This window comes from Clytia hemisphaerica, unplaced genomic scaffold, assembly GCF_902728285.1.
Source record: "Clytia hemisphaerica strain Z4C2 unplaced genomic scaffold, Clytia hemisphaerica genome assembly, whole genome shotgun sequence".
NCBI lineage: Eukaryota > Metazoa > Cnidaria > Hydrozoa > Leptothecata > Clytiidae > Clytia > Clytia hemisphaerica.
Window position 1 is genome coordinate 477,285 of NW_027104238.1, and position 25,521 is coordinate 502,805.

Genomic DNA, 25,521 nt, shown 5'->3' on the forward strand with positions numbered 1-25,521 from the left:
AATTAAGTATTTAGGCCGAGATAGACCAAAACCGGGAAGAAACTAGGTTTTGCCTGGAAATAAAACCTAAAATCTGTTCTATTTGTGCTACAAACCTCAAATTAGGCTTAAAATATTCCTTGGGAAAAAGTAGGTAGGAAAAATTAGGTTTTCAGGTCAAAATGGACGAAAACCGGGAAGACACTGGGTTTTACCGGTTTCCGTCCATTTTGGCCTGAAAACCTAATTTTTTTAATTTTATATACATGGTAAGAGGTACATATTTGTTACATTCTAATCCTACTTTCCTCCAAGGAATATTTTAAGCATAATTTGAGGCTTGTAGCACAAACAAAACAGATTTTAGATTTTTTTCCAGGCAAAACCCTGTTTTTTTGCAATTTTGGTCAATTTTAGCCGAAAAACCTATTTTTTTAAGTTTATATATATGGCAGAGGTATATAATTGTTACATTCTAATCCTACTTTTTTCCAAGGATCATTTTGAGCCTAATTTGATGGTTGTAGCACCAACTAAATTTTTTTTCCAAGCAAAATGGCCCGAAAATGGCCCATTTTGGGCATAAAAAAGGGCGGAGAACCGCCATTTTTTGGAAATATCCAAAAATATCTTAGATTTATGTTATTTGGGTCCCAACCAACCAAAAATAATTATGCAAACTTAATTTTGAAAAAAAAGGTCTCTATAGCCCACTGCTAAACAGGATTTCTCAGACTGAAAAGCAAAAGGGTCTAAATTCACCTTTCCCGTAATTCAAACTTCTCAGAAATGGTCCAGGAAAATGTGTGCTCCAGCGATGTGTATAATAAAATTGTTTGGAGGTAAAATGCAGTCTGAGAAATCCTCTCAATTGCACGCTTATGTTCTGAGGCCGTAAGCGCGCAATACACCTTCGTAAAACTATAATGCGCGCGCATTATTTTGATGCTCTCCACCGTTTGGTCTCTGGAGGTAAACAAACCCGTTTTTGCCTGCGTTCCCTTAGGAAAAGTTGGTTTTTGGAGCTTTTCTTAAGTTCTGTCGAACAAAATCCCCTCAAATTTTAGTATGTTCAATCTATTCATGATATTATACCACCCTGAAAATATTTTGCCAAAAGAAGGTCGCTGTCAAAAGTTAGAGGCTCAAATCCCACTTTCCCTAACCCCTCGCAGGCAAAAACGCGTTTTTTACCTCCCAAACAATTTTATACACAACGGTGGAGCGCACATTTTCCCGGGCCATTTCTGAGAAATTTGAATTACGGGAAAGGTGTATTGCACAGTTATCAAAATGGCAGAACTTTTATCGAAATTGTTCTGAAACGGGCGGTAAGCGTTAAGCAAGATTGACGGGTGACGGCTTTTGCGGTAAGCGTGCAATTGCACGCTTTAAAATTTCCTATATTTTTGACACGCAATTCCTTCCGAAAGCTCTGTTGAATTTCAAAAGCCTAGGGCAGTTTTACTCAAAATTTATCGTAGAAGAAGATTCCGTAAAAATGGATTGCCCGTTAACCATGCCTTCACCCGAATTAGAGAATTCTGAACCCCTTGAAATCCCTAAGCAATTTCAACCGGGGCGGCAGCGGGCGTAAATTATAACCATGCAATTGCGCGCTTACGCCCTCGGAACATAAGCGTGCAATTGAGAGGATTTCCCAGACTGAAATGTGTTTTTGCCTGCAAGGGGGTTGGGCTTACAGCTTCTAACTTTTGATAGCAATATCTTTTTGGCAAAAAAATTTCAGGGTGGCATGATATCACAAATAGAAAGAACATACTTAAATTTGAGGGGATTTTTAATTGACAGAATTTAAGCTAAAAAAAACAACTTTCCCTAAGCCAAGCCAACAGCCAAGGAAACGCAGGCAAAAACAGGTTTATTCACCTCCAGAGACCAGACGGTGGAGAGCAACAAAATAATGCGTACGCATCTGTTTTGCGAATTACGGGAAAGGTGTATTGTGTGCTTGACTCTTAAAGCCTCAGCAAGGCTGTAAGCCCGCAATTACACAGCTAAAATTTACGCCCATGTGCAATCGCACGCTTTGCAAAATCAGGTGAATGAATACCGTGAAGTCTATATATTGTGAGTATAGGTGATTTCAGTCTGTTTCAGTGCCTAACTCGAGATATCGAGCTTCAAAAAGTGCAAAAACTGGACAAAACAGCTGTTTTTGGCTGAAAAAAACTGTTTTTAAGGGTTATTAATGTCTTGAGTTAGGTACAGAAATCGCATACTTGCAATATATCTCTACAGTAATCTTAATTTCTTAAGAGCTTTCCAAAAATATACAACAGGTCTCTGTTTTCTCAAGCTAAAATTCGAACACAAAAAGATTCAAAAAGTTTTCAGGCACTCGAGATTGTTAAAAAAAATATCGTCATACGAAAAAGAGTTGCACTTGTTTGTTTTCAGACTGGACTTGGCTGAATTTGGCCGATTTGGACTGGTATAGATCGGCCTTTGTTTAGAGAGAAGATTTGGAAACATGGCTCAGCTAATATTGGCCTAGATTGGTCAACATCGGTCAAATTCGGTCAGGAATGGTCCAGATCGGTCCATATTTTTTTAACAATCTCGAGTGCCTGAAAACTTTTGAATCTTTTTGTGTTCGAATTTTAGCTTGAGAAAACAGAGACCTGTTGTATATTTTTGGAAAGCTCTCAAAGAATTAATTAGAGATATATTGCGAGTATAGGTGATTTAAGTGCCTAACTCGAGATATTGAGCTTCAAAAAGTGCAAAAACTGGACAAAACAGCTGTTTCTGGCTGAAAAAAACTGTTTTTAAGGGTTACTAATATCTCGAGTTAGGTACAGAAATCACCTATACTTGCAATATATCTCTAATCTTAATTTCTTGAGAGCTTTCCAAAAATATACAACAGGTCTCCGTTTTCTCAAGCTAAAATTTTCATTAAATTTTGACCCTATGATTTTTGCCTGAGACCGTCATATTTGTCCGAAAATCATACCAAAGTGTCCGAAAAAAAATTGGAACCTAACAGTGTTAAAAGTTCTTCCGTCGCCGACGGATTTCCGTCTCAACGAAGTATATAAACAGTTTTTTCCGTCTGAAAATTCTGCATAATTCACTATTATTTCAATAATTTGATGTTCAAAATCCATTTTCCGTCTCAGATGAAAATCTTGCTTTGACCACTGAACCTAAGTAATTTTGATTCCCCTACCCCTTAGCTTTCCAAAAATGTATAACAAGTGCTTTGACCAAAACAATCAAAAAAACTGTCGAAAAGAAAACAAATTCCCCCTACTAGGAAAAGAACCACAACAGAAGCAAGAAGGAGGAAGTATTTTCATTTTTATGTTTTCACTAGAGTGAAAACCATCACAAGAATAATTTTTTATGAGCTATAATAGATAAGATTATAAAGTATACTGCATTGTTGGAATATCAGCAAATTCAGAGATTGTGCTGTCATTAGTTAAAAGGTCGAAGCAATTGGTATTCCTTTTGGTTTTCCGCTTCCGTAAAATGTTCTGGACCAATTCGTATTGGCCTGGACCGGTCCATATCGGCCTAGACCGGTCTTACATTGGCCGAACATCATTGTTTTTGTTTTATCAGGTTTGTAACTTGACAAAACCGGACCTGGCCGTTATTGGCCAATCCAGACCGGACTTGACCGAACCAAACTGGACCTGGCCGATTTAGGCCGATTTGGGCCGGAGCATTACTTGGCCGATCCTGGCCAATCTTGAATGTGCTCTAAATCGCTCGCAGGGACACAATTTATCACGTTTTTATTGGTTAATGAAATGGCTAGTAATGTATGTGGGTAATTTGTTATTCAATAGGCCGTCGGGTTCTCCCAAACATCTATGCGTAATACATAATAATTTTAGCCAGTTTTAGTAGGGATTTCAATTCCATATAAGGACAGGCCTAATTGATAGCTTGGCTTGTGTCCTCCGACCAACTCTAAATATTTGAGAAAATATGTTTCATTTTGAGTCAGAAAAATCAAATCCTTTTTATCTTCTTTTCATTTCATGTGATTGACTATCTCTATAGTTCTTTTTTTGATTATTCTATTATATAAGCAACATCCACTTCGCATACAGAAACAAAATCAAAAATAAGGTGCAGCTAGCTTAGACCATTGTGAACAAGTGGCAAAATGTCCCTGTGTAACCCATACTTAAAAACAAATCTTAAGCACCTTAATAAAGCAGAGAGTCACGGCTGTATTTCTTATAACAAACAAACGCGAACGCCTTGATCAGTTAGTGAAAAAGTTATCTTGTGACCACACCACGTGCCTTTGTGGATACGGCCTTCAGGCTATTTCTTTACATTTGCGATTGAATTCTAGGATTGGGCAACTGTTCGAAGGATGGAGGATTTCAAAAATTAATGTTTTTTATGAGAAAATTAAAAAGGCATTCCAATTTTATAGTTACTGATCGACCAACCATTTTTTAAAGCTTCTAGGAAAAAAATCAAACAATACCATGACATGACAGGGTGTCTACGGGACCTTGAAATCCTTGAAAACCTTGAAAACCTTGAAAACCTTGAAAATGAACCACCCAACCTTGAAAACCTTGAAAACTATCAATTTTCTGGGAAAAACCTTGAAAACCTTGAAAAATCGTTAAAAACCTTGAAAAGCACTATCCAGTGCGGCGCTAAACCTTTATAACATTTAGAGAATTCCATATTTTCCTGTTTCTGTTGCGATTCTGTCGCAACGAATGCAACATATTCTTTTATCATTAGCTGAGTTTTTGTCACTAATTTTCCGTTTGCATGAGCTCTAAGAAATCGACTGTTCCCCAATTTTCAAATCGCTTCAGGGCGTCTTGGAATAATGGCCGTTCATCAATAAAATTTCGAGGATTCCTTAAAACAACTCTTTTTGCAATTGATTTTTGTAAAACACAAAATCAAAAACAAGCCGTTTTTTAGCCATTTGAAAGAGTCAAAATCAAAATTTTCTCTTGTCGGCGCAAACCATGGTTGCGCCTCCTCAAACCATGGTTGCGCCTCCTCAAACCATGGTTGCGCCTCCTTGGTCACTGTATAAAATTGGTTTTGCTTCTAATTCTTTATTTCTAAAGTTGGAAGACTAGGGAGCTGGATTTTTTCTTTTTGTGGTATTGTTCTCGAGAGGGAGATAGGAATTTAACTGTGGAAGTAATTTCCCGGGCACCAAAAGCGAATAAATTTTATTTGCTGTCCTCTATTTTTCTTTCACCTACCACTCTGAAAAAAAAAATTCCTGTAAAGAGCCATATCAACTGAGTATCAAAAAACCTTGAAAAGTGCCAAAGGTTAAGCCAAAAAACCTTGAAAAACCACTTAAAAATGACCAAAAAACCTTGAAAACCTTGAAAATCCCGAAAAAAAATCCGTAGACACCCTGCATGAAATTCTTGCCAGCAACTAGCCGTCTTTCTTTTTGCTGCCAAATTGCCGGTTATCTGTTTGGTATAGCCGGCAATGTTATAACAGTCTATTGCTATACTTTTTTATCATTTAGCAATGATCTTTTTCATGTAATTGGTTGTATTTTGTCATTTTCATGTGACTTTGAGCGTAATGCTAATGTATATTTGAAAATGCGGGACACAGAGGATGCTTAACAGAATGCCAAAATTTCAAAATTGTGTCATCACAAGCGATTTGAAGTACAAATGAAATGGAACGTTCTCAAGCGTTCTCGAACGTTCAAGAAAGGTTCCAGAACGTTCCAGAACGTTCAAGAGCGTTTCAAAAAGCTCCCGAACAATCCTTCGCGTCCAAAAGTTAATATTTTATTAAGATTACTCAATAAGAACGGTCGGGAATAATTTGGAACGTACAGGAACGTTCATGAACATTCCGCAATGTTCTTGAACGTTTTAAGACACTCCTAAACAAGTAAATTACAGGGAACGACCAGCAACGTTCAAGAAGGTTCTCTAGCGTTCTAAGAACGTTCCTAAGCGTTCCTTAACGTTCCCCATCGTTCGTTTTCCTAGAATATTCCATTTTATTTGTATTTAAAGTCGCTTGTGGTGACACAGTTTTGGTAGTTTTTCCAAGGTTTTGAGAATTTAATGTTCAATGTTCAATTTTTATCCATAAATTCGGGCTTTCTGTCTCTTTTTTATTTAATTTTTCACACTTTTGTCAAGATGTCGTAGTTTTTGCTGTCTTTTTTACTTATTTTTATTTTTTTCGCCCAACGACCCTTTTTGAGTAGCTTAGCCTGTAAAACAAATTAAATAGGCCTCGCCTTAATATGATTTTTTCTTGCTAAAAAGAGATTTTTGAATTTTTGACAAACGTGAAAAACTGAAAATTCATTTTGCAGAAAGACTTTATTTTTATGGGGGTTCAATCTCTGAAAATTTCAGACATTTTAGTTAATAATTTTAAAAGTTATGAACTTGCTAAATTGGCCTTAAAATTTTACTACCCAAAATTGGCTTAAAACAACTTGTTTAGGGCTCAAACAGGCACAATTTTCAAGCAAATAGGATTATTTTGTTCTTCTTTTTGTTCTTCATAAAATCTAAGATCAGAATTAATACATACAAGGATTTCTGACCTCATCCAAAGCTAAACTGACAATCCCTGTTTCATGATGAGAGTCAATTAAATTTTTTTAGATTATTTTAATAGCTCTCTGAATTGTTCTTTAGGTAATCTAACATGAATTGATATGGCTGGAACGGTGGTCAAATGTATTTTTGCATTCACAGGTGAAGTTGATACAGATTTATCATTAGATGTTGGAGATTTAATCAAAATCACCAAAGTTTTATCTGATGACTGGTATGAGGGAACTTGTAATGGAAGAAATGGTCAATTCCCAAAGGCATTTGTTGAAAAGACAAGTGAAGTCTTTGAGATGGCTTTGGCAATTACCCATTTCCCTGGTGAAGAAAAAGGGGATCTCCCTTTAAATGAAGGTGACGTAGTTATAATCACTGAAATTATTGATGATAATTGGGCTGTAGGACATACACATGGAGGTCACAAAGGCACATTCCCACGGGCGTTTGTGAAAGAGATATCTTTTGAAGATAGCGTAATGAAAAATGCACTGCAAGCAGCTGTTGAGCCAATGGAAACTGCAGTCGAGGAAAACTCAGATGTATCTGTTGAGCAAGAAGAATGTAATGATGGTAAATATACAGTTATTAGTCCTTTCTCGGCACAAGCAGAAACTGAGCTTGAACTGAAAGTAGGAATGATAGTAGAAGTATTGAATGTTTATGATGATTTTTGGTTAGAAGGGGCTTTGTCAGATAGTAAACAAGGTATTTTCCCAAGAACCTGTATTGATTTTCCTGATGATAAAATGCCTGATTTTGGTGAGAATGAGAAGCAAAGTGCTCCAGAATCTTCAATTAAAGAGGAACTTACTTTAGAGAAGGTCAAACAAGAGGATGAAACAGATAATAATTCTACCAATGAAGAATTTTTACACGCCATATATGATTATAACAGTGGGGTAGAAGGTGATTTATCATTTGAGATAGGTGATGGGATAAAACTTATTGAAGTTATTGATGAAAACTGGTACAAAGGAGAATTTCATGGGAAAACTGGTGTGTTCCCTTCAAATCATGTTGAGAAAGCTGTCAATGAGAATGACCCACAAGACGATGATAGCTTAAAGATTCCTGAAGGCATTGAATCAGATAATGTTTCAACAGACTCCTTTCCAGCACCTCCATCAGAATCTTCCGACAATGTTTCAACTGATTCTTTTCCACCACCCCCACCTGAAGAAGTTCTCTCTGATATTGAGGAAAATGTAAACAAAGACATTTGGGAACAAGAAAAGGCCAAGGTTGATTTAACAGATATTGAACAACCACCACAAAAACCCACTCGAAAACCTGCTCCAAGTCGTCCTGCTGCTGGACCAAAGAGACCTCAAAAACCAGCAAACAAGCCTTCAATACAACAAGAAACAATTGAACCTATAGCTGATAAACTTCCTGAAAAGCCAAAGAAAAAGGCTCCGCCTGAGAGACCAAAAATGCCGACAGTCAAGAAAGATATTCCTGCTTTTTCGTATACTTTTAGTACTGAAAGTCAACCAACCGTTATTATACCTGGATATTACGTAAAACCTGGTGAACCTAATATCATTATTCTGAGAAGGTCTGTTCCAGTTTCTTGACCTTTTTTTGGTCTAAGATTTTTGTTTAAAAATTTCGAATTTTCAGAATTTATATTTTATTTAAAAAAATCATTTGCATTGGTTCTAGTTTTTCTTAATGTTTGTAAAGTTTTCCTTTCTACAGTTTTATTACAGTAATTGTACAATTTTATAATGGTTGTTAAATAAATTATTTTTGTAAGTTATGAAATTATTTCTCTATTTTCTATGATTTTTGGGTTGATTGTGAAATGCATAATACATTGACCCCTATAATTTTGTTTTCTAAATTGGCTCGTCTTTTAAGAAAATACTTGAAGCTGAAAGCATTATTTAGACTAAGGTGACATGTGAATCCTTTTTGTAATATCACTACAATGATTTTAAGTAAGAAATAACATTCAAGCCCCAACCTATTTCCTCTAAGTCATTGTAACTGACAAATCATAAATATAGGAGCTTTTAGATGAATAAGAACACAACATAACTATATCTTTAATTTGATTAGAACTAGCTCATTTGTAAACTCTATTATGGGATTAACAATTTGATAATCAAAACAAAACGGGGTCTTATTCAAAGAGAAATGGCAGTGCAGTATGTAGCAGATTACAGTTAATCCTTTTCTTTCCCTTTGAATGCATGTTTTAAGTGTTGTTTTTATAATGTCATAGTGTTCTTTTTTGTAGAGAGTCACCTTTGATTGCTTTGAGAAGCTTTGTACAGATGAAACGTGATACTTTGGTAAAAAAATATGGTAATGTGATAGACTTTACAGTTACTTTTTTAGTCTTTTTCTAAAAGCCTGTGATTTTTGTTGTTTATATTATCGAAGAGCTTAGAGATTCTGTAATCAAAGCCTTTTTGTTGACTTTTCTGCTGTTTACTGGACTGTATACCCTTATATTTTATGTTGGGGTAATACTTTAGGGGAAGTATTATTCTTACGAAAATATTGCTAGATTTATAATTTGGTACTAAAAAGATTTTCCATCGCAAAAGCAGTGCTTTTTCTAAATGTTTTAAAATTATCAACTGAAATTTCCAAAGGCATATTCGAGTGTTTCTAAATACAGCTTGAATATTATTACCAAATAAAGTTCGGACAAAGTTGACATAAACATATCTTATAGTATTATAGCATTATTTCATTCATAGGGAAAAGGTCTTTAAAACTAGTTATAGATTAAAATGATTTTGTAACTATATTTGAATTATGATAGTAAACAAACCAATTTTCTATTTGTTTTATCAGTCGTGACTTCCCTTCTAACTTTCCTTCTCTGTGTATTTACGGTTAACTTTTTCGAATTGGCATGTGAAATAACCTACCAGGAAATAGAAACTGATTCGATACCTTTACGTTCAGAAGCCATTTTTTAGATTTTGTGTAGTCTTTTCCATGAACAGATGATTAGCTTTTCTCTTGTTTACTTTCAGTGAAAATCAAAAAGTACAAAGTACAAAGACTAAAAACAAACAAAAAGCATCATGTAGGTGAAACACATTGAGAATTTTGGTAACATTACATCATGCTTGATATTGTTAACCAATGGCTAACAGCAGAGTTGGTATATACAAATGCATTTATAATTTCAAAGCAGAAGCACCAAATGATTTAGAACTTGTTAAGGGTGACTTTGTAAGAGTTACCAGACAGGTATCCTCCGATTGGTTGCAAGGAACTCATGAAGATGGCAGAACTGGCCAATTCCCGACAAATTTTGTTGAGCTTGTGCTCAATCAAGCACCATTACGTATTGGTGTGGTTTTAAGTAATTTCTCAGCTGATCATGAAGATGATCTACATTTGGTTAAGAATGAAGTTATTGGGATTGAAAAAGATATCGATTCCAACTGGCGTCGTGGATTCTCAAACAATGGTTCTGGTATGTTTCCGGCAAATTTTGTTAAGGAAATTTGTTTCAGAGGTGAGAATGTAGACTCAAATAACAATGGGGATATAAAACCACAAGACGATTGCCAGTATGGTAAAGCTAAAGTTATTGATAGTTTCCAAGCACAAGACACAGATGAGCTATCTATAAATACTGGTGAAATGATTACGCTGACCAGAGAGATTGATAGTTTCTGGATGGAAGGGATTTCCCCTTCTGGACAGAAAGGGAAATTCCCTAAAATGTATGTAGATGTTATTCAAGAGTTACCAGACCAATGCAAATATAAAGAATATGAGGAAAAGACTGAGAAGTATATAAAACCAGAACCACAGGCAAAAGCATTACACATGTTTGTAGGCACTACAAGAGAAGAAATTTCGTTTGATAAAGGTGATATTATAACATTGGTCGATCGAATCAGTAAAGACTGGTTAGTTGGGAGAGTCGGTAAAACTGTTGGACGTTTCCCCTCCAACTATGTGGAAATCCTTATTGACCTACCGTTCACCAATAAACCACAACCCATTGCCAGCCCTGTCAAATCACCAGTCACAGTTCCAAGCAATCCACCTTCAAAACCAGATTATCCTGTCAAGAGAACGGCTTCGGTTAAAACAGCTACTTCGCCAATGAAGCCTGCTCTACCAGTCAAATCTTACAGACAAAATGGAAATGTCCCAATGCAACGGCAGCCATCAATCAAAGGTATGATATCTTTTCACCGAACTCTAAAATGAAGACTGTTATAGACATTGCAATCGTGAGCAAATTCCACAGCTCTGGGTACCATTTTGAGAGACAATCTATCCTTCTTTACTTTTAGCATAAATTTTATGGAGACGTCTTCCTTCATTCCAGGCTGTATTTTAGAGTTTGGTATGCTAAAGAATTTGGTCTTCAGTATGTCGTAATGTACCGAATGAATATTTTATGAACTTTAAAAGAAAGTCTCACTTTAAGTTATAATCTCGTTTATTCTTTCAGGTGCTAAATCCTCACCTACAAAGCCAGCAGTCTCTCCCACAAAACCAGCAGTCTCGCCTTTAAAACCAACTTCAACTACCATAAACCAGCACCCACAACAAGAGCCACCATTATCTCCGGTTGTCGCGAAAGTCGTTGCTGGTAGCATACCATCTGTCCAAAAGAAAAGAGCATCACCTGCTCCCTCGCCCACACGATCTGCAAGTTTCAACCACAAAAACCATCATGACCAAAGGCTTTCCAACGGATTTGCCAACAAACAAACACCAGGTCAGGAAACACAGAAGCAACACCCTGCTCCGATCATCAGGAACAGTTCCATCAAACAGATTAAGAATCATAATCAAGACCTTCAACCCATGAACTCAACAAGCCAACGTCACCAGCAACAAAATGCAGTGGATTCAACAACACTCACCAACAATCAACAAATTGATCCAACAGATCCAAAAACAATCAAAAAATCGAACAGTTTCAAACGTTCAGCTTCTTTATCCAAGAAAAAGGCACCACCTTCACCCAACTCAACAAAGATTTCTCACACTCAACAAACAAATTCAACAACATCAACAAACAACAAATCAAACAGTCTACAACGCAGAGGATCGGCCAAAAAGAAAGCGCCACCTCCGCCACATCAATTTGAATTTGTGGAAGAAAAAATATTTGATATGTACAGCAAACCAACACCGAAACCACAAACACTGCCTAAAGGTGATTTTATATTTTGCATATTTTAAAGTCTTCTCGAAACCAAACAAATTTTTCAGCCAAAAAATTCCTTTAAAACGTTTCGAATGATTGCACATACAAAGTTGTTTTTACCTTTGAATCTGAAACAACATTTTACATGTTTGTTCACATTTTGTTATCGGCTTGCTTTCTCTTTCTCCTTCTTTAATATATCAAGCCTGTGCCTGACTTCATTGGTTTGTTTACATCCCGGTTTAATAAAATACAAACATAAATCATCTTAGGTTTAACCATAGATTACCAATGGTTTACTCTGTCACTTTGAACTAGTAGAGAGTTAAAGAAACGATACTGCATTTCAGTGGAATATGTGTTAACAACGGGCTGGGAACTTTGCGAATTAATGTGCGTGGAAAATTGAAATATTTGATAAAATTTGATAAAATTTGTGTTTGGAATTCAGTCAGTATGTTTGCTAGAGTCAGTCTTTGTTAATCTTTAAACAAGAAGCCGAAGCGGCATGAAGGCCCAGCTGACGTGGCAATAACCAAATGTCGTCGTTTGTATTGGGTATATACCTTAAGAGAACCAATGTTTGCGGAATCGTATTTTTGCAATTTTAGGGTTTGAATAGACTGGAGTCGTGTATAATGCGTGTAATACTAATAATACCAATACTAATAATAATAATAATAATAATACGGGATTTAGTTTGTATAAACGACTGGAAGAATCCGGTGTTCCAGCCTTATAGATACAGGGGCTAGCTACGCAGAAACTTGCGTAGCGAGAAAACAATTTATCAAGCAACAACAAACTCTCAAAACGAAATCAATTCAAATGAAAAACTTTCAATACACAAATCCACACATATTCTTTTTTCTCAAGAATTATTTTGAGCAGGAAAAAATTATAATTGCAATATTGACACTTTTCTTTTGTTTGGAGTTAGTGCACAAAGGTTTCTAGACGACTAAAATTGTTCCATTCATTACTTTTTGCTTTATTTCTACTATGTATAAATTAGTCGTCTAGCTTGCTAGACTAGGGTTTGAATGAAAACATCGAATCTTAGAATCCTAATGCACACATTTTCGGCAGAGATTGAAATACAGAACATTCAGAAAGTTAAAAAAGTTCGAAAATTGGCTGAATGAAAAAAAACCATAAAAAACAGCTGCCCTGGAAGGTAAGTAATGATAAATGATACGCAATATATGTATATAATAGATTTACTTTATGTTTTTGTTACTAGTATGAAAGAAAAAATCGGTTTGAATAAATTCACAAACTTCAAATGTCAAATGTTGACGGCCAAAGTTCAGAAATATCAATTTAACGCGTAGCATCATGAAAAACATTCCAAACTTATTCAAATTTACACTCACATGAGCTGCATTATAGTATCCTTTAATGAGTTACAGCATAAGTTTACTTGGAAAAATTCTCTGTCAGGTTTGAAAAATCCAACCACCGACCGATAAATCCAAAATTGACCATTTTCACGGGTAGCATCACGAAAAACATTCCAAACTTATTCAAATTTACACTCACATGAGCTGCATTATAGTATCCTTTAATGAGTTACAGCATAAGTTTACTTGGAAAAATTCTCTGTCAGGTTTGAAAAATCCAGCCACCGTCCGTTTAGAGCGATAAATCCAAAATTAACCATTTTCACGGCGTAGCATCATGAAAAACATTCCAAACTTATTCAAATTTACACATGAGCTGCATTTTAGTATCCTTTAATAACTTACAATATAAGTTTACTTGAAAAAATTCTCTGTAAGGTTTGAAAAATCCAACCACCGACCGTTTAGAGCGATAAATCCAAAATTGACCATCTTCACGGGTAGCATCATGAAAAACATTCCAAACTTATTCAAATTTACACACGAGCTGCATTTTAGTATCCTTAAATGACTTACAACATAAGTTTACTTGAAAAAAGTCTCTGTCAAGCTGGAAATATAAAGCTCCAACATCCAAATGCTCCCACCACTTGCTCCCTGACCTAAACATTAAAAAATACTTTGCCATAAAGAGAATGAAATTTGACTTTACTACCAATTCAATCCAATATAAGAGTAGGTCAAACATCGTTCGGGTAGGCGAGGCAAAAATTCTAAATCGGCCGCTGATTTAGCCTGGACTACTGGACTTGTTAATTTATTGCGCGCACAGGCTCCGACAAAGCCAAAATCTTTTCGGTCAGTTGCTTTTTAAAGGCCCACTTGCGCTGCGCGGCTGGGCCAAAAAGAAACATAATAACCCGTAATAATCAATTTCATCATTTTTTCGTCTCTTGAACAATAACAGGTGGAACATTAGAGCGTCGCAAGAGCCAAAATAATAAACCTCTTCCACCACCCAAAAGTCCCAGCATACAAAAAGAATTCAATGTGAAGAGCTCGTCTTCGACCATGCCTCGACTTCCGAAACCGTTGGCTCCCATGCCGGCTTCAGCACCGTCCGAAAATCGATCACGTCCGTTGTCTTTGAATTTTCAACCGAAACAGTCTGCAGCAGGTATTTTCTTTTTCATTTTTATGTAGTTTGCAGTTAAGCGAATATTTTAGCCAGCTTTTTGAGATTATTAAGATCGAAAGTCATAGTCAAAATGATTTGAGACCCACTACGAAAACCTTTTTGTATTCCTCTGTAGATTTTTTCCAGGGAACGTTCCTGGGACGTTCCTTCATCACGAACATCTGCCAATCAATATTAGTCAATCAAAGCGTTTAGGGGACGTTCTATAACAAAACTGAAATAGACCCTATCAACTATCGTTAAAAGTGCCTTGCAAACATTATAAGAAAAGTGAATGATGTCATACCAGGACCTTTCCTTAATCTCAGAATGGCCCGGAAAATTTCAAAACATTCACTATCGTGCTTTTTACTGCTGAATATTGCACCCCTGTTAGGTATTCCAGTTGAAACAATGCTGTAACAAACTTACAATTTCAAGCTGACATTTTAGGCTTACATCGAAATAGATAACGAATATTTACGGATATTCAAGCTATGTCCTCATATAGATAGAATTCTGCTTAATTTTCACTATTTCATTATTACAGTATATTACTAGTTTGAGTAAAGAAAACGATTTAAGTTAATTTCATACTCAAAGCTTCATGCCATCCAGGATGGCAGTCTTCAGTGAAATCAACGTTCTATAAAAATCTACAATTTATTTCCTTCAAACATTTTTCTGACGTCAATTCAAAATAATATTACAGTATATTAAAATTTACCTCACCGTTTTTTAATTTTTATGAAATATTATTTCAATTTGTTTCATATTACATAGGTGCACAATCTCCAGTCTCAGCGACGTCACCAGTGAGCTCCATCAACGCAAAATCTTTCACCGTTTCTTTCTCCAAGAAAGCCAATGAGAACACTGACGATGATGATGATCTTTATAATGGTAAGGAAATGTATGCATAGATTTATGAAGCTCGAAGGGCTAGATGTAAAGCTTTTGCTGAAAAGTGTGCCGTGGTTAGGTAGGAAATCCTACCTAAGTCACGTGACATTACAACAGAATTTCAGCGATTGACCAATCAGAAGCTTCGCGGGTTTTGGAAAACAATAGCAACAATATTTTTTCCGATATTCACTTTTTTCGCCTGCGATGGCTTAAAGTCCGACATCTAGCCCTTCGGGTTTTATAAATCTATGAATGTATTATCCACACGACTTCCCTTACAGTGGGCTTTCAGGTTTTCGCAAATTTATATGGCCTCGTTTGATATTCGCCATGTTCGTAATGAATGAAATAATCTCTTATTTAAGCTATGCTGTATTCCATAATTGCGGAAATTTTGAATGACTTAAAACCCCTACTGTAAAAAACCACAGAAATCACTATCTCGCATTGATTTTTTTAGCCGTTTACTCTAAATCACAGCACAAAATTTAATACAATATACTCTTCTTTATCAATTACCAAAGTCACTAAAATAAAAATTTCTAGATATTCCTTTTTTTAAATCACAGACTTTTATAGTCATAAGCAAATCCTTTGACTGCGAACATGCCATAAAACAAACGAGCGCTATACACCATTTTCTTTGTGATATATTTATTTTTCAGACGATAAGAAAAATTTTATCATTCATTTCTTCTCATAATTTTTAAGGTATCTTTCCAAGAAGTGAAACAGACCCAAACCTTTCCACTCGACAACAAATCGAGAGACCATGTCTTACGCCACCGGACCCGTCTATTGGCGCCACAAGGTCGAACAGCATCACACGAGAGCGACCCAAGTCCTTATATTTTGCGTCGTCTAGTAGTTCGGTTCCTTCGCCTGAAAAACGCAGTCAAACATTAGATGCTGTTCTACAAAGGGTATGGTAGAGATTAGACTGCGTTTCTTACTTTGTATGTTTAAGTTAGACGCCTCTTGGCTAAAAGGAAACCCGGACATTGTGAATGGTTATTTGGGAAAAAGAATAATAGCACCTCACTCAAACAAAATATTGTCACCTCTTGAGATTTTTTATTTCCAATTCCTCTCACATAACTTGCATAGCTGCTATTTGGGAAAAAGAAGGTTTTCCATTTTCAGGGAAGGTTAACAAGTATAATGAGGGATTTGTTTATCTGCGTTTATTTCTTTGTTCTCGAGCTTGCCACTTCAAGTGAGGGTCCTCTTAAATCTAAGAAAAATATGACTTCTACCTCATGTCAAACATATCCATTACGTTGAGAAGGTTTCGATTGATTTTCATACCGGATGTTTCTGTACTGTAAGGACTTTGAAAAAATATTATTTATCATTAGGTAGGTCCAATATGCATTGTGCTTGCCAAGTTTTCTTTCAGATCACTTGACTTTGTAAATTTGTTTCTGTAGACTTCTTCGCTACGTTCAAATGTAAGGCCGGATATCCAATCACGAAAGCCAAGTGGAACGACCACGCCCAACAACACAACTCAATATGGTATGCTTGAACTCGTTTTTTATTTTAAATAAAAATTTTCATGGCCTATTTATTCCGGAAAAACCCTTCTTCCAGTAATGACAATGTCATTTTATCATTCAGCATGAATAATACTGGAGAAGTAAAAGATAATATAGCAATTCTTTATAAACACGGCCAAGTTTAGCGTGGAAACTTTTTAACAGCTTTTACGCCCCTTTCTTTTCAATGCTTACACATAACTGCGACTCTGTGAAAAACTCGAAGTTCTTCCTTGTCTTCTCTTTCCCAAACACTATTATACTAAGAGGAGGGTAAAGTGGTGCGGCAGCGGGTCCGAAATTGAAAAAAAATTGAGCTTTGCTCAAGCTTCTAACTCGGTTACGAGAAAGAACATTTTAAGACCTTTGAACTATAAAACGTAGAAATTTAATTCCAGAAAATAAAACTTATTCATTGTTAATATTCATTTCTCGTAATTCTTTCACCTACAAACTAATATATCGCTTTCCCCAGTACATCTTACGTAATTTGATAAGATGATTATGCTTAGTTCAAAGAGAATTTTTCATAAGGTGAAATGAAAAAAAAGTCTATCAGTTCTAAGAAAAACAGTTTTTATTTCCTGAATGCTTTTCTTGCAAAAAGGAATTCGAAGAGTCTGGTGGACTTTATTTCTGAACCTAGACAATGCTATCGTCCGTTAGAGGAATGGTAAACGCGGGAAAAATATACAGCCATCACGGTGGTGGTTTACGAAAATGAAATAGTGGCGGTAGAGTTTGGAACAAACTGTTAACACCTCCGCCACTGCTTACTCCGCCCCGGCTAAACTTCGCATACAAACTTATCCCGCCTTCTAAATTATTTCTTATTTAGTGACCTTGTGTAGATGATAGGAACGCCTTTTCTGAACCCAATTAAGTATCTCTCTCTCTTTTACCCAAGAAGCAAAAAATCAAGAAGAAAAATCTCTTTGAAAATAACCTGCTTTCTGACGCGCGAAAAGCACCTCTATGCACCTCCATGAGTGCTTTGCACAAAATATTTCAGATTGTAAGCTGAAATGGATTTGTAAAATCAACCATTTTTTCAAAATGAAATCTTTCTTGACTGAAAAAAATACAGTACAGTACAAATATACCCTTAAAATGGTCTTATTAACGCTTCAGAAATTGCTTCATTAGTTTTTTCTGATTTTTTGTATAAAGATAGAGAGCAAGGTTCTCTAAAAATAGGATTTTCTTATTTGGGGAAATTCCCTTATGTCATTTTTAGGGGAAAAGAGCATTTCTCGCGATTGGATTGGTATTTTTTTCTGATTTTTTGCACATTTATGTAAAATGGTAATATTAAAAGTCTGATTAAGCCCGATTTTCAAAAAAATATTTTTTTGGGCAAACTTGCGCCAAAAAGTCACTTAAAATGTGGTTTTCTGGACTTTGCTGTGTGAAATTGCTATGCTAGTTTCTTCTAATTTTTTGGACAAAAATAGAAGGCAAGGTTCTCTAAAAAGTGGCTCAAGCCGTTTTTTCTGGAAATTTTTCTTTGGCTGTAAAAATCGTATTTTTTTATTTGGGGAAATTCCCTTTTGCCATATTTAGGGAAAATGAGCATTTCTTGAGATTGGTATTGGCTTGGTATTTTTTTCTTATTTTTTGCATAGCGATATAAAATGGTAATATTTAATTTCTGATGGAGTCTGATTTTCGAAAAAATAATTCTTTGGGCAAATTTGGGCCAAAAAGTGCCTAACATGGAAAATTACCTTATCGTCAATAGGGAAATCACGTTGAAATATTTATTCATCCCAGTATCTACGACTATAAGTCATACGACTTTAACTATACTTCACAGGTCGATATTAATTTGAGCTCTGATACTCACGGTAATCTATTCAAGCTGCTCACTACACTTTTTTACTCCCTTGCTGTTTGTCCTATTTTTATCTGATTCTCATCATCAGGTAGGTCCATTCAGCATGAGGAAATTTATGCTGGTCTATGAAAAAGACACAAATTGCCAATTTTTTGGGTCCGAGATTTAAATTGAATCTTAACCTCTGACCAACCGCCATGCAAAGTTTCATAATGTGCACAACTTTTTACACAACTACTTTTTGGGAATTTTTGTCTTCATTAAAGTATTCGTCTGACAGATGTTTTTTTATCGTGCAATCTCCGTGTGGTTTGTTTTTTCTGATTTTATTTATTACCACATCCTCAGAAGGTGTTGTAGTCCATTCTCAGAAAAAGTGCCGAAAAACAACCTCACATTATGCCAAGAATATTGATAATTTTTTCGCATGTTTTTTAGTCCAATAGAGGGGTGATAAAATTGGACATTTCCCCTTTCGCCTTTCCAATCTCTCTTTTGTAAACTTTAATCTCGCTTTTTATGTGAAATACGCGAATTTTTGCACCATCTTTTTTCATTGACCACTTTGGGTTGTCAATCAAAAACAAGAGTATCATTTTATGATTTTTTATTTAAGAACCAGAGATTTTTGGGCTTAGGTAATCCCAGTCTTCTTTTTGCAAGACGCTTATTTTCTTTATTTAAGAGTGTAAAAGGGGCTTAAAATCAACAGTGTCGTAGAAACCTTTAAAAACTGAGGTTCGGATGGTTTCTTAAATTTGTTCTTAGGTTTTCCGCCTCTTGTTCTCATACTGTTCTAGTGAAAAAGTGTTTCATTCAACATAAATTTTTGATGTCAATTTAGGCTAATCATACTACAGTAGCCGCAAAAAAGGCTAAAGTTACACAATTAATCTTTCATCTAAAAAGAAACAAAAATGTCATTAAAGTGCTGTAAATATATTGTTGAAAGCTTTTGATATCATGTTTTGTAAAGATTTCACAGTACTATAGTAAATCCAAAGAAGTTCATCAAATATTAATATTGGGAAAATATCTTATAAAGTAGAAGCGCAGGAAAGGAACCACGCCTTTCAATTTCACATTTGACTAGAGAAAACCGGTCAGTATAAGGTGTGCGGTCAAGATAACACAAATCTGACCGAACGAAGAGAGTTTTCGAAATAAAAAGGACGAATAAAGCAAGGATTAAAAGGTGGCAATATCAAAAGTCTCATCCGTCTCAGTGAAGTGTAAAACGAAGTTTTCCATCCAGTTTCTTTGCGCATAGGTCATTTTTCTTGCATTGATTCACTATGAATGACACTATAACTTTTTCACCCGCTGTTGATATAACATACACGATATATCTCAGCGTAATCATTTTCTTCGGAGCTCTTGGGAACGCCCTGGTCATCGCAGTTTACGTCAAGAATAAGACGATCAATGATCAAGCGTTGAATCTTTTCATCGTCAACATGGCTATTCTCGATGTATTAGCTTCTTTAAATTTAAGTTTCGTACTTTACTCATTCAGTAAAGGCAATCAGTGGACCCTGGGTTTCACAGTTTGTCAAATCCAGGGCTGTACAACCACCAGTGTAATCTCCGCATCAATATTCAACATCTTGGCTATAAGTATCAATCGATATATTAAGTTATGTAGAATCCTGAAATGGAACTGGCTTCTCAGTCAACGAAATATCAATATCACCATCGTTCTGGTCTGGGTTTTACCTATGTTAATAAGCTCTTTCAGTTTCATCACAGGGCATTGGTACTCTTATAGCCCTGCGTATGGGTTATGTGCTACTCCCTTAGTCAAAGGCAGCGAATCGAAATATATTGTGGCGCTTTTCATAAGCTTACATTTTGGTATGATATCGACGCTAGCCTTTTGTTATTACAAAATATACAGAAAGTTAACGGCAGCAGTAACTGGACAACGGAACCTTCGATCAACAGGCAACGTCCGAAGTTTTTCGAGATCCATGGTCGCAATTACTATAGTTGTTGGTTCATTTTTTGTGCTCTCTACCCCCGTCATTACAACCTTCTTAGTCAGTTTGTTGATAACAATACCACATCATGTAAAACTAGGAACGGTTGTCTTGGCAACACTAGCACATATTTCGAATCCGATTATTTACGGGTTAGTTCATCGTGACTTTCGGAGAACAGTCACCCGTTGGTATCGAAGGTCGAGAAACATGAGCAAGCAAACTCTATCGACACCTCTCAACTCAGGGCGGCGTTTGCCGAACAACACTATTGGCCGGCAGACAGAAAATGTTTTGCCTGGCCCCACGAGAAGCTCTCAGTCTCGACTGAAAGGAAACATCCCAATGTATACTGTTAAGTCTACATCGGAATCATCAGCAAATTGAGAAAGCACACCCTTGATTTTAAATTTTTCATTTTTGAATGATAGTGTTTAAAGTGACTTTTTTTTCTGAAATAAAATTTCAATCTTTGTAAATATTTGTTAACTTACTTCCAGGTTTATCGGATTTATTGAAACAAGATTTTAGTTTGATAATAATTTCACAAGTGCAGAAGCACGAAACTTTTTAAGTTATGTACTTTTATTGAAAGAAAACTTTTAAACTCTAATGATTTCACTGAGAATCCTTATTCAAAACTTTGTCATCAACCCCTCTGTTCTGTTCAGTCAATAGATTACCAAACTGACTGGACTTTGCATAGTGTCCTCCCCCCCTGGATTCAGGGGGGAATGGGTTTTGAGGTCAAAAGGACGTATAGGGGGGAAAGAATTTTTTTTGAAGGAAAATTTTCATTCTAGGCATGGGGGGGAACTCACCAAAATCAATTCAAAATTGAAAAACATCTGGTTTTATTAGATGATATAGCATAATGCTTAGTTTTATTAATATTATGGTTTAAAAACAACCATCCTTTCCATTTATTCTTGAATAAGAACTACCTTAGGGAAAGCAATAAGCGTTAAGTTCATCAAATTACAGCTTTTTAATTTTATGCTTGAGGGGGGGGGGGACAGAAAAATTTTGGAGGCAGGGTGGGGAAAAATGAGGGGGGAATGGAAAATTTTCATTCTAGGCATGGGGGGGGAGAGACCCTGAAGGACACTATGCTTTGGTCATGTAAATCAATTTAACAGCCTGAGATCGTCTGCGAGTATCTTAGAAAATGTCGTTCGAATTCAAACAATTAACGAATAGTGATAATTTCTCAAAATGCATATTGCTGGGTGAGATATAAATAACCATGAAACAACTAAACTAGAATCTAATTTTCACTGAACTTTGCTTCCTAATGATTTCGATGGCACTGAATCCAGTGAAGTAGACTATAAGATATATGAGTGTTCTTTTTCAACTGCATGAAAAGTGGCAAATTAAAAAACTCAAAAATTCGTTCATGCGATACCATGATTTTGATATGGAAAATGGAATAGTTTATTCATATATGCTCTTATCAATGTGTTTTTTTTTTAGGCTATAAAGGATCTGAAATTTTTTAACAAGCCAAATTTCATTAACATAGATCGCCCCAATAAAGATTTATTCAATTTGGAATTTTATGAATAATGCGCCCTTTGAATATCTTCATCCTTACCTGCTCCTATAAACTTTGACAAAGCGTAACTCCTCTTTAAAAGCTCATTTTGAGCTCGAACAAAAGGAAATGGAATGTTTCACCCTTCCTTGGTCATTTAATAATATAATATCCATTGAGTATTTGAATAAAACGCCTTAAACTTCGTAATGTTTTGAGGTAGCAAAAATTGCCACTTTTTGTGCGCTTGAAAAAGAACTAGTCTAGATATAAACTTATTTCTTTTTTGTGATTTCTGTTGGCCAAAACAAAAATCATAAATAAGTTTATACTTAGACTAAAAAAAAAACACTCGCACATCACAAATCTTGAATTTTTTCACTTTTCTATTTCAAAAATGATATCGAAACACCCAAACAATGGAATACGTTCTAAAATCCCTTCAAAATTTATAAAACTTTGATAAAAACATGATGAAATACCTTTTCAAAATTCGAAAAAAATGATCAATTAATGATAGTTTTCTGTTTGTTTTTCTCCAAAAAGGGACTGGGTCTTGTGATATGGTTTGCTACGTGCTCAAGAAAAGCCGAAAATTGGAGTCGGGCCACCTATCAGCGCCATCCAATCTATCAAAAAGCTATAAGTGCCCCCCCCCCCGGGCTAGGTAACAACCGACTGATTACGGTCTTTCGTCATAGCCGTTTCCCCTGCTTTTTTTAGACCGCCATTTGGGCATTTCGACGGATGATAGCATCGCTGCTGAGCTATTCTTATGAAAATACATTTTATGACCGTTTTAGGGTCGTAGTCAAACAACATAATACTACAACACATACTACGACATTGTTTGGAGGGCGTTGTAATCTTTTAGATTACCTTTACCTTACATTTACCTTTTCTTATCGTTTTAGGGTCGTCGGACAGTTTATCGCAGAATTCACAAGAGTTGAAGAGGATTGACACGGACATTGCAGAACTTAAAAGCAAGATTGAAGTATGTCTTTACATATTTTGTTTTGAATTTTAAAACATCAGCCTAGCGGTGCAGGGGGGAGGGTAAGTCCTGGAATTCAGTTCGACATTCAATCAGTAGCATGGCGTAATTTGGCAGACTCCATTTTTGAATTTTAAAGCATCAGCCTAGCGGGGGAGGGGGAGGGTAAGTCCTGGAATTCAATCAGTAGCGTGGTGGGTCGGACCAAAATTTGAGCAAACTGGGGAGGCAATATTGGAAGATTTTAATTTGAATGCCCACTATAAAAAGTAAAATATCTTTGTAAAATTTACGCGAGCGAAGCGAGTACGAAAGTTTTGGGTGTATTTTCTCTCCTTTTGGCCGAAAACTGCCATATATTAGGTGCAAAAGAGCAAAGGATCGCCAAAATTAGTAATCAGAGGCGTCTTTTTGCGCCCTTTTTGTATTTTGGCGCCCTCCAAAAAGAATTGGTCACTGGGGGGGGGCATTCAATTTATCGATGTCAATTAAGTCTCGTAACACTTTATTGGCACAAGGTTTAATAAAAAGAAATATTCACAATTAGTAGTTCTTTGTTTCCTCCAGAATTGCAATTTAAGAACACAGTTCTCCTTGTTTTCCGTTTCTTCCTAACAACATTCACATTCAACATTCTTCAGTCAGTGTTAATCTATCTTTTTGTCTGTTCTGATTTGAGAAGTTTCTTGTTGTCATATTTAAACCAGGGAATGAGGAACATTAGACCAGGGAAGTAGGATGTACATAATTATTCCAATTACTCCTGATCGTAATTTCAGGATTTTCATCATTTATCGAGAATTAACACGTCTAATCTCTTTTAACTTCTTGTGACTTTTTAAAGATTTCCCCCTTCCTCGTCCTAAAAATTACGCAGTGAAAAGTGACTAAACTGCCCTTGGATGACAACTTTTCACCCGACTGACTTCCCCTGTTAAGGTTTAAACTGGAGAAGATGTAAAACTTTGTGTTGATCGTATCGTACTCTTGTTACTTAGCAAGGTACCCCTGCCTTCTTTCCGAAAAGGAAATCGGATTTCTCAAATTTTATCATTCTTTTTGTTATAAGAACCTTTTGTTATAAGAGGCTCGGCTGTTCTTTTATTTGGCACGTGGAGCCTCAGATTGTTCTCATCTTGTTCTTATTTTCAGGTTTATATTGAGATATTTTTAGAATTTGAGCATTTTGCTCTCTAATAAATGCATTCATTCAAGGCTCAGCATTGTTCTTAAAATGTCTTTATTTCGAAAGAAACAAATATAGGAGTCAGTTTAATTGGCTAATTTACGTTGGCTATTTACCACAGCATACTTGTCTCAAGCAAATTGTGGCAATTATAATTACATATGCTAATTACTATTGCATGTTATGTAATGAGGTTAACTAGAATGCTAATTATTCCTTTTCTAGTGGTAGTAAAAGCCACAGAAACTACAAATAATTTTCTTAAGAAAGTATATTTTGGCAAAGGGTTTATCATTTTATCTAGTACGTACCGTGATTTTCACAGTTAAAAACACCTACCATATTTTTTTTTCACTGTAGAACCAGTCTCGCTTTTACGCTGCTGCTTTGAAATGTAGTCCCATACTTTCTTGATAAACGACATACTCTAATAATTAGACATACGTTTTTCTTAGTGCTTACAAAATGATTTGATGATGCGTTTTTTCCCAAACAAGGAAAAACAAAAGCCCACAAGATGGCTTCCTGCTCTTAAGTGTAAATCATCACATTTTCATAAGAAAGCTTCATCTTTCAACGATTCAATCATTTCAAAGTGTAAACCACTTTGAGTTTATATAGATAGTATGGTTGGATACCTCGGCGATACCATTTTTTAAAAGCTCCCAAATCATAAAATCTTAAATTTTATATTACTGTAATGTAATGAAACAAATGTAAGCGTGTTTATAAGAAATACCAAATTTCTTATAATAAAATTCAAATCATTTTTCACTTCAAACAACGAAAATGGTTTAAGCCGCAACTTTTATTGAGATGAAAAAAAGTTTAAATTGCAGTGTTATGTCACAATCACTATTTGCCAATTTAAGCCCCATGGGGGAGAGTGTTCTTGTGACGTCTGATTCACGTATAAGGAAGTGAGGTGCACTCCACCATTGTTGTTGTTACTGTTCTATAAATGAAATTTGAGGAAGATGATCTGGTTTGTCTCTTTATTAAGGATCATCCCTTCTGCTTTCTTCAGATGAATTTGATTTTTATTGGATTTCTGTTTCACTTGTTTTACTGTGGTTATTTTTGGTGTGTTTATTTCGCTGATGATAAATCCAGATTATTTTGTCCTTTATTTGATTTACTTCGATGAAGAGAGTTGGAGTTCTCTATTTCTTTCTTACCCTTACGTCACTCTATACCTTGGTGACGATACAGATGGGCTTGTTGCGCGGGTTTTCCTTTGTTTTTGTAGGCTGGCGAATGAAAAATTAATTATAGGGATTTCTAGATTTTAGGCCGTCGAATTCTTAGCAAGCCGAGTGTA

The 25,521-nt window shown here is 35.7% G+C and overlaps 3 protein-coding genes across 3 annotated transcripts in view; all 3 read left to right on the plus strand.

Moving 5' to 3' along the window:
- The first annotated feature begins 6,610 nt into the window (after positions 1-6,610).
- On the plus strand, positions 6,611-8,209 carry LOC136816109 (dynamin-binding protein-like). Its single transcript, XM_067072548.1, has one exon. It carries the CDS (start codon positions 6,659-6,661, stop codon positions 8,129-8,131), a length of 1,473 nt encoding a protein of 490 aa, XP_066928649.1. The 5' UTR covers positions 6,611-6,658; the 3' UTR covers positions 8,132-8,209.
- Positions 8,210-9,548: 1,339 nt separating this feature from the next.
- Positions 9,549-25,521, plus strand: part of LOC136816108 (dynamin-binding protein-like) — a 37,697-nt gene continuing 21,724 nt past the window's right edge. The window contains exons 1-7 of the mRNA XM_067072547.1: positions 9,549-10,716; positions 10,996-11,709; positions 14,011-14,220; positions 15,004-15,123; positions 15,838-16,049; positions 16,557-16,644; positions 22,932-23,014. Coding sequence (XP_066928648.1) covers positions 9,663-10,716; positions 10,996-11,709; positions 14,011-14,220; positions 15,004-15,123; positions 15,838-16,049; positions 16,557-16,644; positions 22,932-23,014 — 2,481 coding nt within the window. The 5' untranslated portion in view covers positions 9,549-9,662. The remainder of the gene's footprint in view (positions 10,717-10,995; positions 11,710-14,010; positions 14,221-15,003; positions 15,124-15,837; positions 16,050-16,556; positions 16,645-22,931; positions 23,015-25,521) is intronic.
- On the plus strand, positions 19,734-20,904 carry LOC136816110 (melatonin receptor type 1B-B-like). The gene has a single exon (XM_067072549.1). It carries the CDS (start codon positions 19,797-19,799, stop codon positions 20,865-20,867), a length of 1,071 nt encoding a protein of 356 aa, XP_066928650.1. The 5' UTR covers positions 19,734-19,796; the 3' UTR covers positions 20,868-20,904.

Excerpts from the sequence above, each read along its gene's own strand:
- LOC136816109 (XM_067072548.1), top strand. The coding sequence starts at position 6,659 with ATGGCTGGAACGGTGGTCAAATGTATTTTTGCATTCACAGGTGAAGTT.
- LOC136816110 (XM_067072549.1), top strand. The coding sequence starts at position 19,797 with ATGAATGACACTATAACTTTTTCACCCGCTGTTGATATAACATACACG.